This window comes from Lissotriton helveticus, chromosome 11, assembly GCF_964261635.1.
Source record: "Lissotriton helveticus chromosome 11, aLisHel1.1, whole genome shotgun sequence".
Lineage (NCBI taxonomy): Eukaryota > Metazoa > Chordata > Amphibia > Caudata > Salamandridae > Lissotriton > Lissotriton helveticus.
In genome coordinates, this window is record NC_136072.1 from 171,986,353 (window position 1) to 172,001,311 (window position 14,959).

Genomic DNA, 14,959 nt, shown 5'->3' on the forward strand with positions numbered 1-14,959 from the left:
GGTGGGGGGGCGGGAATGCGAGCGAGGGGAGAAGTGTGGCAGGCGGATTAGGGAGATGCGCGTGCTTGTGTGGTCACGTGACCCGCTTTTGTGGTCACGTGACCCTCACATGCACTGTGGAAAAACCGCAGTGGTTTGACGAGTCGATCGAGCCCTTGAATTTTCGCCTATTACATTCGCAAGCGAATGATAATAGGCGAAACCTAAAAACTACATCTTCGACCCCTCCCAATCTGTATTCCGCAGCAACCACAGCACGGAGACTGCCCTCCTCACTGCCACAGAAAACATATGCACGCTCAATCAAGGCCACACCGCAGCCCTCATCCTACTCGAGCTCTCCGCAGCCTACGACACCTTCTCCCACCACACCCTCGTAGACAGAATCCACAATGCCAGAATGCAGGAAACCACCCTCGACTGGCTCCGCTCCTTCCTCACCGGCAGAACTCAAAGAATCAGTCTTCTGCCTTTCCTCTCTGAACCCAAAGAGATCAACTGTGGAGTGCCACAAGGATCATCCCTCAGCCCCATGCTACTCAACATCTAATTGCCCCCCGTCGCTGCCATCCTCCGACAGCATGGGCTCAGCATTGTGTCTTACGTTGACAACACCCAGCTCATCCTCTCTCTCACGAAGGACCCCGAAACCACCAGACTCCGTTTCCAAGAAGGAATAAAAAAAACATTGCTGCCTGGATGAGCAGCAGCTGTCTGAAACTCAACTCGTAGAAGACAGAGGTCCTAGTTCTCGGACACTCCCCCTCTGCGTGGGACAACTCCTGGTGGCTCTCTGCCCTCAGCACCCCCGCCAAACCCACAGACCACGCCCGGAACCTCGGCATCATACTCGACTCCTCCCTCACCATGACCCGACATATCAATGCAGTCACCTCCACCTGGTTCAACACCATCCGCATCCTCTGCAAGACCTTCAAGAGGATCTCCCACCGTCACTCATGCCCTCATAGCAAGCAGACTGGACTACGGAAACACCCTCTATGCTGGAATCAACAAATCCCTGCTACGCAAACTCCAGACCATCCAGAACACATCAGCCAGACTCGTCCTCGACATCCCATGGCATGAGCACATTACCCACCACCTGCGAGACCTCCACTGGCTCCCAGTTGAGAAAAGAGTAACCTTCAAACTACTCACCCACACCTACAAATCCATTCCCAACATCGGGCCAAAATACCTCAACAAAAGGGTCTCCTTCCACGTACCCAAAAGGAACCTCCGCTCCGCAGACCTCGCTCTGGCAGAAACCCTGCGCATCCGCAGAACCAGAGCGGTGGAAGAGCCTTCTCCTACATCGCAGCCAAAGCCTGGAACAAGCTCCCAGTCAGCATCAGACACTCCCTTAATCTGCACGCCTTCAGGAAGAGCCTCAAGTCCTGGCTCATCGGCTGATCTGGAGCTGTACCCCCTCCCCCAGCGCCTTGAGACCCTCCCGGGTGAGTAGCGCGCCTTAAACCCCCTGATTGATTGATTGGGTTCACTGTGTTCACGCCTCAACATACCTGCTGCACAAAAATGAAGGGATCAAAAACAGTATCAATTCGGCTACGATCCCTTTGCTTGTGTGTTGACGTCGATTCACAAGTATCCGAGCCCCAAGGAGTTTTACTGGTTTCCGCGGTCCAGCAATCTGGCTGCGCTAAAACAATAGGTTCTCAGCTACCTCGTCATGTTGTTGGTGTTGGTTTGCTTGTCATTGCCCATTCTTGCATCCCACATCGAAGACACCACAGCCAGGGGTGAGTATAGAACTAGTTTATTGGTTCAGTTTCCCTACAACTTAAGCGTAGTTATCCCTCAGCCAGCCAGACTCCAATAGACATCCTTAGGACGCTTGCTCAATAACTAGAACCTGGACACAGCTGCGTTCCTATTTCTATATGACATAGTTATAACATTGCCTGCAAGCGTATATCATAATGCTTATTGCAACTACACTGCCCAGCATAAATAAATAACTTAATTAGAGTGAACCCTCTTTTTAGCTTAAGATTCTTTCAACATGATCAATTGTTTTGGTTTGAATACATGATGGCAAAAGATAGGAAAACAAAGAGAGAGACTGGCGACTTATGGGTTTGTTTAGAGTGGATGGTAATTGAAAATCCCAGAAATACAGCAAGGAGACCTAAATATGGTGGAGGATCAACCAGGGAAATTTTGTCCAAGATTTTGTTCCTATGGTGGAGGTATTACCACTGCTTGATTCTCCTCCGGATTTTGGCATAGATGCATCAAGCGATATTGCGATCGCAATCGCTGAGAAACAGCGATTGCGAATGCAATTCCCACTTCCGCAATGCATCAAGTACAAAAGCAGAAAATAGCGAAATCGCAAAACAAAGAATCGTAAAACCATTTGGAAACCCCCATTGCGATTCCTTAACAGCGATTACCCACACAATTAGCAAAATCAATAGCGAATTGGCAAGCAAATTGCGAAATCGCGAATAAATCGCTATTCCCATTCATCAACATTCGCAAATAGCGAAAATACCATAAATCGCTAATTACGAGTCGCAATTTAAGGAGAAGCCAAACCAGGTGGTAACCATGATGTCCAATTGGGGCAAAAAAAAAAATGGCAAACAAGAAACAGGTGTTGGGTAAATCATACACACTTAAGGAGACTCAGTAGGAGCAGGAGGAAAGTCACAATGGCAGGTCTCTACATCGTGGCAAGGCGGCTTAGGCTCCAGGCTGCAGCCCAGAACCGACGCAGGATCCAGGAGCGCATCTTCCGGCTGCGGAGTACACTCCTGGGTCAGACTGAAGAGGAGATCTACTCCAAATACAGGCTCAATGGGGCAATGATTAAGAAGCTCATCAGAGACTTTGACCCCCTGATGCAGCACCCAACACGGAGGACCAATGCCGTGCCCACCCATGTCCAGGTCCTGTGCTGCCTGCACCTCCTGGCCTCCGGCAGCTTCCAGGGGATAGTCACCTATGCAGGGGGCATATCCCAGAGTACACTGTCACGCTGCCTACAGAGTTTCCTGGACGCCATGCTGAGCCGGATATATCACTACATCACCTTCCCAACAACCCAACAGGACTTAATGCAAACAAAACTGGACTTCTACAACACCGCCCATTTCCCCTATGTAATTGGCTGCATCGACTGCATCTACATTCACATCTGTCCACCCGCAGAGACCGAATACATGTACCGGAACCGCAAGTCCTACCACTCCCTCAACATTCAGATGGTCTGCAATGCGCAGACCATCATTACAGACATTACCCGGGGAGCCCGCATGATTCGTTTATCTTCCGGCACAGCGGCATACACACCCGCTTGGCCGGGGTGAATTTGGCGAGGGACATCTCCTAGGTAAGTACACATGCCCACATACAGTATGTTAAAACCATGTTGCCGCGCATAACAGGCAGTGACCCTCTGCTCCTCTGCTCCTCCATTCAGGTGACAGCACCTACGGGCTCCGTGAATACCTCCTCACCCCATACCTCAACCCTGCAACACCACAGGAACGGCGGTACAATGCTGCGCATATACACACCAGAAATGTGATAGAGCGGACATTTGGCGTGTTAAAGAGTTGTTTCCGCATCCTCCACAAGTCTGGCGGCGCCCTCAAATACCGGCCTGAGATCTGCTGCCGCATCGTGGCCGTGTGCGCCATACTTCACAATATTGCCACCAAGCGGAGGATACCTGTGGAAGTGTCTGGTAGTGAGTTGGAGGGGGACAACATCATGCACACGGGGAGAATCCTGCTGAAGGTCACAGGCGCCGCGCCAACATCACACAGAACTATTTCTAGTGCACCCATACCCCTCACACAACACTGCACTCATGCAAGCCACATGAATGATTGACATGAGGAAGATTTCTTTTCAAAATAAAGCTTTTGTTTAATTCACAAGCTCTCGATGTGCTTTAATCAGTAAACAATAGTGCAACTGTATTCAGACATACAGGCTCATGTAACCTGAGCAGGCGTGCATGGTTACCTCACCCAGGCACTGCCGGAAATGTTGAGTAACTAGCGCCTCCTACCGGAAACACCCTGTCACCTCTCACTCTCCACGTTGGGTTGGTTTTGTCGTGATGCATTGTTGGGCCGGGAAGTGTGCAACATCAGCACAGCATTGGACCATCTGGATCTGCATGGCCAATGATCTGCGCGAAAGCTGGGAAGTGGCATTCCCAATCAGGTGGTTTGAACGTGTGTAGGCTGATAGCCGTGTCAGCAGCTGCCTGTGGCGTCTGCGGGTGATGTCCTGCTGCGCCACCATCAGCTGATTGCTCTCCTTCACCTCTGTGGTTAGTTCCTGCACACTCTCAGTGAGGAGACTAATGTTGCGTGCAGTTTTGTATAGCTGCAGCTGCATTGCTGCCAAGTGCTGCGCCTGTTTACGGTGCACAGCAAGCACCCGAGCCTCAATGCCCAGGCCCAAGTTGTGTGCCTGTTGCTCCATATCTGCTGTGGTGGGCACAGAGCGCTGCTGCCTCAACCTGCTGCTGGCATGGCCCCGCACACTTGCTGGGCGTCGTGTCTGCGTCCTGGGTGGGGGTGGGATCTGCTCCACTGCCATGCGTGCCGAGTGGTGAGGCCGTGCTCCACCTGTAGCTGCAGGGGTGTCCCTGTGTCTTGGTGCAGGTGCAGGTCCAGGTGCTGGCTGGCTCTCTCCCTCCGTCTCATCAGGTGTCTCCGCAATGTGGAGTATCTCACTGTCAGACGTGTCATCATCTGCAGCACCTGTGATGTGGATGAGTGCATGATTAATGATATGATTCAGGCACCTGGGATGTAGCAACATGCATGCAGGCTCGCTATTGCTTGATCTCTGCATTCCCTGACTGGCTTTAGGGGTCTGTTTTACTTGACTTTCTGACTGTGTGTGGCTATCAGGGCACATTGACAAACTACAGGTCCCACAATGCATTTGGGCGTTTGGGAGGAGCAGGGATTGGATTACTGGGGTTACAAATATGGCTTGCACTGGGGGCATGGGCATTGTTAGGGTATGGGGTCGCAGTAGCATGGCTCTGACCTTGAGATTGGTGTGTGGCATGGGAGGTGTCCAGTTGAGTGACGCCCACGCAGGCTGCAGGATTGATGGTGTCCTCCACTAGGTCCTCCATGGGTGTGTTCTCAGGGACTGTGGAGTGTCCTCCTCCTGTAGCCAGTCTCTTCCCCAGTCTCTCTGCAATGTGCTCCTTGGCACGGCCTCTGCGGTCGTACCACCTCTTTTTTAGGTCATCGATGGACCGGTGCGTGACTCTCACCGCGTTCACCTTAGCCTTGATGCGCACCCAGATGCGCCTCTTGGTAGCCTCGGGCACCTTCCGGGACAGCTTCCCAAACAGTTGGTCATGGTCCCTGCTGACTCCTTCTATCAGGTACTCCAGTTCTTTTTCACTGAATCTTATTTTGCGCTGCCTGGGTTTTTCACTTTGTCCTGCAGCTTCCTGGGACATTGTGGTATTTATTTCTGTCCTGTATTGGAACTGCAGGGTGTGTCTCTTGGAGCTCAGTGCTCTGCCTTCTCCTGTATCCAGCTCTGTGATCCAAATGATGCATGGAGCAGGCTACTTCCTGGTAGTGATGTCATCATTGTGCTCAAGATGCGACTTCACGTTTTTGCGATCTCGCAATCTGCGAGATTGCTAATTGCGATTTTGGTAATTGCGAAATCGCAATTTGGGGGTTGGAAATAGCCAAATCTGCGAATTTGTAGCGATCCCATTCAGCGATTTCTAAATAGCGATTCGGTATTTTTCGCTATTTACGATACGCAGAGTGGGTGCTTGATGCATCTGGGGTTAGTTCTTATTCCATCCAGAAACTGCGATATTTCCATTACCATCCATTTCTAAATCATGTGCTGATTACGCCCCAGATAAAATTTCCATCTCCCAGGTGTAATTTTTGTAATTGCACATTACAATTGTAATGCAAAATTCCCTAAACTACGCTATTATGCCACAGTTCGAGAGAACCACCAGAACATGAGTGGCTGCATGTGTTTTTTTAAATCATTTTTTAAACACGAAATGCTTCAGAGAGCTTTTCATGGTAAAATTTAGTGCCAGAAGCTGGTTTTGGTTTTTGCATGATTACGCAAACGTTTTCCAAAATTTCGCAGTTCCGCAAAAGAAAATTACCCAAATCCTGCAGACATCTAGTGGTGACATAAAGGATCTGTAAACCGTCTGCACAGATTCATACGCTTGTGCTAGATATAAGTCCACAGCCTGTGCTTTCTATATTGAAGCTTCTGGTCCCAGTACTTACATAGTGATGAATGAACTGTATCAGACATACTTTCTCTTTCAGTTCCTTCTGCAGCAGACACACCTAGGTCCAAAATAAATCTTGGATGCCCTAAAATATTCTCTATGTAAGCCTGTCCACTAATCAGTTTTGTTCTGAAAAAATAGCGTCTATGATTTTCTACTGTAATAACCTAATACATTTACTTTCTTCTTTCTCAACTAGAGACAGACAATAGCAGCAGTTATTATGCGGTTGCAGTAGTTAAAAAAAACAGCCAGAATGCATCCACCATCAATGACCTTAGAGGAAAAAAATCCTGTCACACTGGCTATGGAAGGACGGCTGGATGGAGGATACCAATAGGAGCTCTAATTAAAAGGGGCATGATCAGGCCTACGGATTGCAGTGATTCTAATATTGCCAAAGGTAAGAATATTCAGAAGCACACTTTCAAAAAGTATTCATCAGATGCAGTGTGCACTCAATTGAGTGCATATTCTTACATATGTTGTAAACCATAAAAGGACGCTTCTATTCCGTTTCAGGGCGGGTTCGGTATGGCCCCTTTTTAGGTCTCGCTGGTGTTAGCAGCGCGAAGCGCTGCGTCCAGCAAAAGACCTTATGTTGTTCACTTGCCGGGAATGTTGGACAGGGGAAGGGTACACGCTTTCCCTCGGCGATTTCATCTCTAGGATGCGCTTCTGCTCGCGGGCTTTCATCACGTGTGCAGAATCTCTTGGGCGCTGCTGGTGTTGTGAGCGCGCCTAATGACTTCCGTGTCTCGCTTTTTTTAGGTCGAGTGCCCGCCCCCCCTTCCCGGGCACACGCAGGGCTTACATACACACCCCCCCACCCCACTCACTGGGCACACGTGGGGCTTACATACACACCCTCCCCACCTCACTCACCGGGCACACGCAGGGCTTACATACACACACCCCCCCACCCCACTCACCGGGCACACGCGGGGCTTACATACACCCCCCCACCCCACTCACCGGGCACAAGCGGGGCTTCCCTCACTGGGGGGGCGGGCACCGGCAATATGCCCCGACGCCCCCCCCCCCTCACCGGATCTGTCGGACTCCTCTCGCCCCGTCCTGCGGTAGTGGCGGCTGCACAGGATTCGTAGGTGGCTGGCTCCCTTCTCTTCACAGGAGCGCGGGGTAGGCTCCCGTCCGCTCCCTGTCTGTGCTGGTGGCCCCGCCCTCAAGCAGGCAGTCCCGGGCACTTCCGCCTGGCATCCTGTGTCTCGCCCGTGCAGAGAGGACCCCGAATTTCGTGGTCGAAACTAGGTACTTCCCCTGCTCTGCCGCTTGTTTGAAATTGTCAATTATTTTTTGTAAAAGAGAATGATTTAGTTCACGCATACCTAATAGTTGTGAAACCGGGAAATGCACGGCAGAGTCCCCTGTATTTTTTTATTTTTTTTCCGAACCTTTATTTGTAGCAAATCAGAGTACAGAGATGGGCCTACAACCATCTCGGCCGCCCGCTAGTAAAGTCAAAACATTGCGAGCGATAAGCATTGTGGCAACAATTCAAGGCACAGGATAATACAGTAACAGTACAGAATTCGGATGCGGCATAGCAGCTCGAGTAAGGATATGAAAGGTTCATTTTACTAATAAGGAGCAAAAAGAAGCGTCACGCAGTCACACGCATTCCCACGATAGTGTGTAAATCAGGATAGATGAAACAGTGTCTATACGATGAGGGGGGCCCCAGGGGACAAAATATACATAACAGGAGAAGCAAAGGCACAGCCCCAGCATACAACAGGTCCAAACCCACCCTTCAGCGCCATACACACCGCAAGAAACACAGGCAACGACGACAACTGAGAAAAAAAAAGACTAAAGGGCCATAGTAACGAACACAAACATACGCCCCACCCGCAACCCTGCACACCCGCAGAAGGTCATGGCCTACCCCCCAGCCGCGTGCCTGTCGCCCTAATAGAACCCGAAATATAGAAAGATAGAAAAGAAGGAAAACAAAAAGAAAAAGAGAGAAATGGAGGAGGACCCCCAGTGCGCCGCTCGGCCCCGCCCTGCACCCCAACACTACGAAAATCCCAAAAAGGAGTCAATACCACAAAGAAGATCAATAGAGCCTGGGTACAGGAACAAAGAAATAGCAATCACAGATATCCACGACACCGCCCGTCAATAATAAAGCAAATAGAGGACAGGCCACCTCAGCCCTGACCCTGTCTGATAAGAATACTGCCTGAAGTTCTATCAATAAGCAATGGGAAGTACAGTCTCGAAGGTCCGAACAGGATAGGCGGGCCCGGACGGAACAAGGCCATAAAAAAGCATAATAATTCAAAGCCACCCAAATACAGACAGTAAAGATAAGGCAACCACAGCGCCGGGCCCATGAACTTCCAAAAGCTGACACAAAAGAACAGCATCCAGGAGGAGAAAATCAAACAGTCCGGCCATGGCCGCGAACCCCCGGGGCCAGTCCAAGAAGGAAAACAGCGCTCCACTCCCAGCCGCCAGTCAAACATGTGCCCCGAGGACAAAGTCATACAGGCGATCAAGACGGCCAGCACGGGCAAAGAAGTTCGGGCTCCAAGCGGTCCGAGGAGCCTCCGAGGAACCAAAACCTTCCCCACAGAGGCAGCAGCATGGTCAGCGGCCGACTCCCGGAGTAGGACCATGGTCGACATAGGTAGCGAAACAGCGATGGCGTCCAGTCCTGTACCCAGGACTCGGGCGTAGCAATCAACAGTCTCCTGCAAAGTCGTCAAGGCAGCCAACACATCTCGGGGTGTGAACTCCGTCGTGCTATGCGGGCATCCCTGTCCCATCTCTGCAACAGCCGCCCGGCCCGGACGTGAGCCGCGAAGAAAGGTGCCAGCCGCCATCTTGAGCCGATCGGCGCCGGTACCCTGCACAGATCCAGGGAGCGGGCCGCACCGTGGGGACACCGCAGGATGCATCTCCAGGACAAACAAATTGTGGGGCAGGGTCCAGAAAGGAGAGCCACCAAAAGGCTAAAGTCCCGCCGGGCCCCGGGAGTCGCCCACCTACATCAGAGCGATTTTCGGTTATGCCTGGGCAACAAACGTTGGGGAGGGGGCAGGAGTCAAGCGCCCCCTCCGATCCCACGCCGCCACTCTGTCCCACGAGGGTCCACGTCGATCAGTTCATGTCGTTACCGCTGGCAGCGGTCGTTCAGAACATCGGCCCCCACCGGCGAGGCGCCGCTCCACCCTCGACGGCCGTTGATGCTGCGGCCGAGGCCGAAGGCCCTGCCTAATCAACGCCCCGGTCCCACCATCACACGGGCCGCAAAGCAGACGGGGAGATTTCTCAGGATCGGCGGCACGTAGACGCTCCGGAAGCAGACGGTAGGTGTTCGCTTTCTCTCCGGAGGCAAAGGAGGGCACTTTGGGTCAGGATATTCGGCAGGATAGTCGTGTGGGGCAAAGGGGCTCGCGGAGCCGAGCGACTATGCGGCCATTTCAGATGGCTGCTTGGCTTCTCCTCAGTCCCCTGTATTTTAATGCTCATTGCGAGAATTGGTTAAGAGCTGCTCAGGGACAGCAATAATCATTAGAGAGCAAAATGCAGCTGAAACTGGCGGATCAATATAATTATGTGAATAAAGGGAAGGCAAAACACTATGGCCTTGAAGACCGCAGTGCAAGAGATCTTGTCTGGATAATTAAAACGTGATTGCTGAGCTAAAGAAGTCAGATAAATAATTCTGATGAGACGAGGTCTCCAGCCTCGTATAATATTACTTGCACTGTCTGTAATCTATATTCAGTGCATTTTGCTCACATAGCCCAGAAAGATGTGCGGGTGGCGTCCGGCATAAGCCTGAGTTTGCAGATAACTCTCCTGTAAAAAGATTAAATAGTGCCCGGCTTACAGTACCTGTTCCATCATGGCTAAAATACGTGCTTCTGGGGGGTAGATGGGGCTTCATCGAACAGATCAGATTCCATCACACACAAAACTTGTTTCTTACACTTCATATTCCGGTAGGGAGACGGAAAATTGTACTTTTATGACCAGAGATAGCGAATTGAAGGAATGCGTTCAGCATGCGACGCTTGAGGGGCACGAGGGGCCCCAGGCTAGCAGGGCTGGAACCTCCACTCCCATACAGCAGGGTTAACGAGAGGTGAGATTGGCTCAATTTTTCCACAAGAGCTTTTTAAAAAAATTATTTCACATTTTCTATATAGCACAACTCTGCCTAGTCCGGTGTCGTGCATTTTACAAAATCGAGAGGTAGAGAACTGCGTCTGTTTACATCCAAGTAGAGATCTGGAAACAGTGAAACAATGAGCTTCAGGCTAGTTACATTTGGCATCCGGAAAGGGTTTGAAACACAAAGTAATGCAGGTACAGAGTGGGATACAGAACAAGCATTTGCAATGCAATTGGTCTCGCATTTACGCGAGTTAGAGCTGTTGTCATTGTAAATGACGATGCCTTTTATTTATGTTTTGGTTTTTAAAACATAAATAAAAGGCATTGTCATTTACATTGCCAAGGGCTTAAACTCGCGTAAATGCGAGACCTATTGCATTACAAATGCTTGTTATGTTTTTGGGAACTGTCAACTTCTGCTGGGACCATGTGTTCAGGCTTGCCCTAAGCGACCGCCTTACACACAAACTCTGATGTATTTTATGTTTTTGCAAATCTTATAGAGCTCCTTTCGTTATCTACCTGTAGCCAATTTTAAAGTTTCTGGAATTTAGAAAGTGTTGTGATGCTTTATTTTATTTACAGCTTCTAGGTAGCTTAGATGTGTGTTTTAGAGTCTCCTCTTTTCTCAGAGTGGCTGTGTGGTGTAGAAAACTTATGGAGGGCTGACCCAGGATTTTATTACCTGTTCGTCTAGTCTGATAGCAAATAGAAGGCTAATTGCAATCTCATTTGATTATCTGTAATCGTATTTGTTCTGTATATTTCGTATAGTCTTTCTGTAAAGTATTTAGTGATATTTAAAATGTGTTTTATGTGATTTCGATTATAATTTTACTATAGTTTATGGTTTGATGCAAAGCCGAATATAGAGTATTTTGACTTTGAGATAAAGCAATTAGTATGCAGCACTACAGCGCATACATTTTTCACATATTGAATGTTTATACCAATTCGACGATGTAATATTTGCACACGTCATGAAAGAGCATGTCAGGAACCCTTTCATGTCTCTGTCACATATTACAAAGCATGCTCACAAAATTGAATGGGAAAAATTCAGATACTTGATGAAAATATTTTCTTTGAACCAATGTGCTCATGTTTCATTTGGTGAATCGTCTACATCATATGAGTATATTTATTTAAGTTCAAAAGAAGTTTATTGGTGAAAAAATAGGGTGTCAATACAAAATGCAAAGCAGACTTAGGAGAAACATAAAAATAAATGAGTCAAACAATATATCAAGAGCAATAGTACATACCTAAAAGCGGACTGTAAAACGGAGCAATACAATAATGGAGAGATAAAAGGAATAATGAAGAAACAAGGAATGTCAAAGGGAATCAAGGGGGTTTGGAAACTTCTTGTTGAATAGGCAATAAATGAAATGAACGTTTGGCAAAAATATCAAGGTACAATGTAATAGGAAGCCACAGTGCAGCACGTTTCGTCGCCATGTGTATAGGAAAAACAAAAGCAGTATCCAGTCTGTGATTATGACATACATTGTACCACCATGCTCTAAAGGAGATATTTGAAAAGTTTTTCCAGTTAATTGTAATCTGTTGGAAAGCTGCAGCCAATAACAAATCAACAATGTGAACATTAAGTGAAACATTTTCCCAGCAGGAAGAGAGGCTTTTCCCAAGAAGATGTGAGTGAAGGAAAAAGGGATGCAGGTGTGGAAAATGGCATTAACTTGGGACCAAACCTGTTTCCAGAAATCACTAACAGCGCTACATGTAAACAGCATGTGGAAAAGAGTAGCCTGCTGGGAAGAACAAGACCAACAGAGGTTCGGGGTCATGGGGAACTTTTTGTGAAGAGTGGAAGGTGTAAGCAAAAGCCTATTATAAATGAAGAACAAGGATTGCGTCAGGGTTGCTGCCCTAGAGGATTTGCGAATCTTAGTCCACAACTTATTCCATAAGGAAATAGGCCAAGACGTGGCAAAATCACATTCCCATTCCTCTTCAACCTTAGACTTAGGACGAATGGTCTCTATGTCGTGTAGGTACTTGTAAATAGTAGAAGCTTTAGGTTTTTCACTGTAGAAAAGAATATAGTTTTAAAGTGGAGGTGGGGGGATTAAGGGGAGCATATGAGTGTAAAAGTCGGGTATAAGTTGCTATCACTGCCTCCTTAAGTCGGACGTAATTATTAGCAAAAGAATTGGGTAAACCGAAAGACTGACTAAGGTGCCAGAATGGTAAAAAATTTGAAGATGAGAATAATTGAGACACCCAGAATAATCCTTTTTGCCTCCAAGACTTCCAATAAAATGGTTTGTTGTTGATTAAAAGGTTCTGATTGTGCCAAATGGTAGAGGTGAGAAATTCATCAACAGTAACAGGAGGAGGAAGAGCAGAAGAGAGAAGCAATTTGGTAGTGAACTTGTGTAAGGGAGTGATTACTGAAGAAGGTTTGCGAGAAAAGGAGAGAAATTCAGCAAAAGAGAAAGGAGAAAGGGAGAGACGCTCAACCTCAACCCATAAGGCACAGGGGTCACCAGGATCTTGCTTGGCGCAGTAGAAATGCTTTTAGGTAAGCAGGAAAGTCTGGGAAATTAACTCCACCTTCTGATTTTGGGCGTTTTAACCTGGCAATGGACATCCTGAATTTTTTCCCATTCCAAATAAAAAAAGATAACACTGAGTTAAACTTTTTGAAAAATTTTGAGGGAATAGGCAGAGGGATGTTGGAAATCGTATAAAGAATTATGGGGGACAGCATCATCTTAATAGTGTCGAGGCGGCCCCACCACGACAGATAGAGAGGGTGCCATCTGGTTGTCAAATCAGTTATTTTCTGGATACATTTAGTTATGCAAAGAGAAATCGTATCTGAAACGGAAGGAGTAACGTGTAGGCCTAAATATTTAATGTGCGAAGAGCTCCAAGTGAAGTTGGAAGCGCTAAACTCAGATTTAAAAGTAAACTTTGTCAAGGGCAGAATCTCACATTTATCATGAATAAGTTTATAGCCTGAAATGGACGAGTACGCACGGACCTCGTCCAAGAAGGCGGGTATGGATTCGGTAGGGTTGGATATGAAAAGCAGAATGTCAGCCGCATAAGCAGCCAATTTGATGTGAGAGTGCGTGGTGTGGAAACCCTGTATGTTAGGATTTTGACGGAGTTTGGAAAGGAAAGGTTCTAAAGCCAAATTAAAAAGAAACGGGGACAATGTACACCCTTGACGGACTCCTCTTCCGAGGTCAAAGAAGGAGGAGACTAAACCGTTGGCACAAACAGCCGCACGAGGATTGGAATAAAGATGGGAAACTAAAAAAATAAATTTGGGACCAAAACCAAACCATTTAAGGGCATGAAAAAGGTAAGTTCATTCAACCCTGTTAAATGCTTTCGCAGAATCTAATGCAATTGCTGCAAGGGAATGGTTTAGGCACGGGGACTTCGACAGGACATTAAACAGAAGTCTAGTATTATCAGTGATAAAACGTCCTTTGACAAAACCAGACTGTTCAGGTCCCAGCAGATCAGGCAGTATGGGGTCTAACCTTGCTGCAAGCGGTTTGTCAAATATTTTATAGTCCATATTATCTAAAGAAATGGGCCTATAATTCTTACAATATTTGGTGTCCTTACCGTCCTTGGGAATGAGGCAAATGTGCGCATCAGAAAAGGAACCTGAAGAGGCACCTAAGGTAGAAAAGTTGTGTAACAAAGAATGCAATTTAGGTAGCAATAGTTGAGAAAAGTGAAGATAAACTTCAACTGTAAAACCGTCTGGTCCTGGGGCTTTGTCGGGTTTAAGATGCTGAAGTGCAGTGAGTAATTCCTGTTGGGATGTATCTAATTCTAAGGAGGTAAGATCCAAAGGAAAATGTTGGGGTTTGCAAATGATGGAGAAAAAGTGTGATAAGGATTGAGGAGAGGGTTGAGTTTCTGAAGAATAAAGGGTCTTATAGAAGAGAGAGAATGCAGAGAGAATGTCAGCATCTTTATGTTTAAGGTCAGAATTATTACCAAAAACAGATTCAATATTAAGCTTATTTTGCTTGACTTTCAAATAATTCGCCAAAACCTTCCCAGCCTTGTTTCGGCCCCCGTAAAATTTTGCACTAGACTTCAGTAGGTACAGAGAAGCATCATCAGTGGATTTCTTGTTAAACTGCATCTTAGCATCAACTAAGGCTGTCAAACTATCTTGAGAGTGGGAAGTAAAATAGGCGTGTTCCAATTTCTTAATTTTCTGAAGAAGATCCCCAGTATGTTTATGGGCGACTTTCCTTTTTTTAGCCACAAAACCAATTACAAAATCTCTCGCCGCAGCCTTAAAGGCATCCCAAATGGTATGTTTCGGTATGGAGCGAGTATCATTAAATGCAAAGAACTCACTAAAACATTCAGTAAATGAAGCGGTGATTTTAGGATTCAAAAGAAGAGCGTTGTTAAAGCGCCACCTTTTAGGTCCATCAATTTTAGGCAGAATGTCAATATTATTCAAAACAGGGGCATGATCAGACAATAATATGGGACCAA

General features: G+C 47.5%; 1 protein-coding gene across 1 annotated transcript in view; it reads left to right on the top strand.

Moving 5' to 3' along the window:
* MELTF (melanotransferrin) overlaps window positions 1-14,959 on the top strand; it is a 389,430-nt gene that overhangs the window by 322,397 nt on the left and 52,074 nt on the right. Inside the window, exon 11 of the mRNA XM_078666484.1 lies at window positions 6,495-6,698. Coding sequence (XP_078522610.1) covers window positions 6,495-6,698 — 204 coding nt within the window. The remainder of the gene's footprint in view (window positions 1-6,494; window positions 6,699-14,959) is intronic.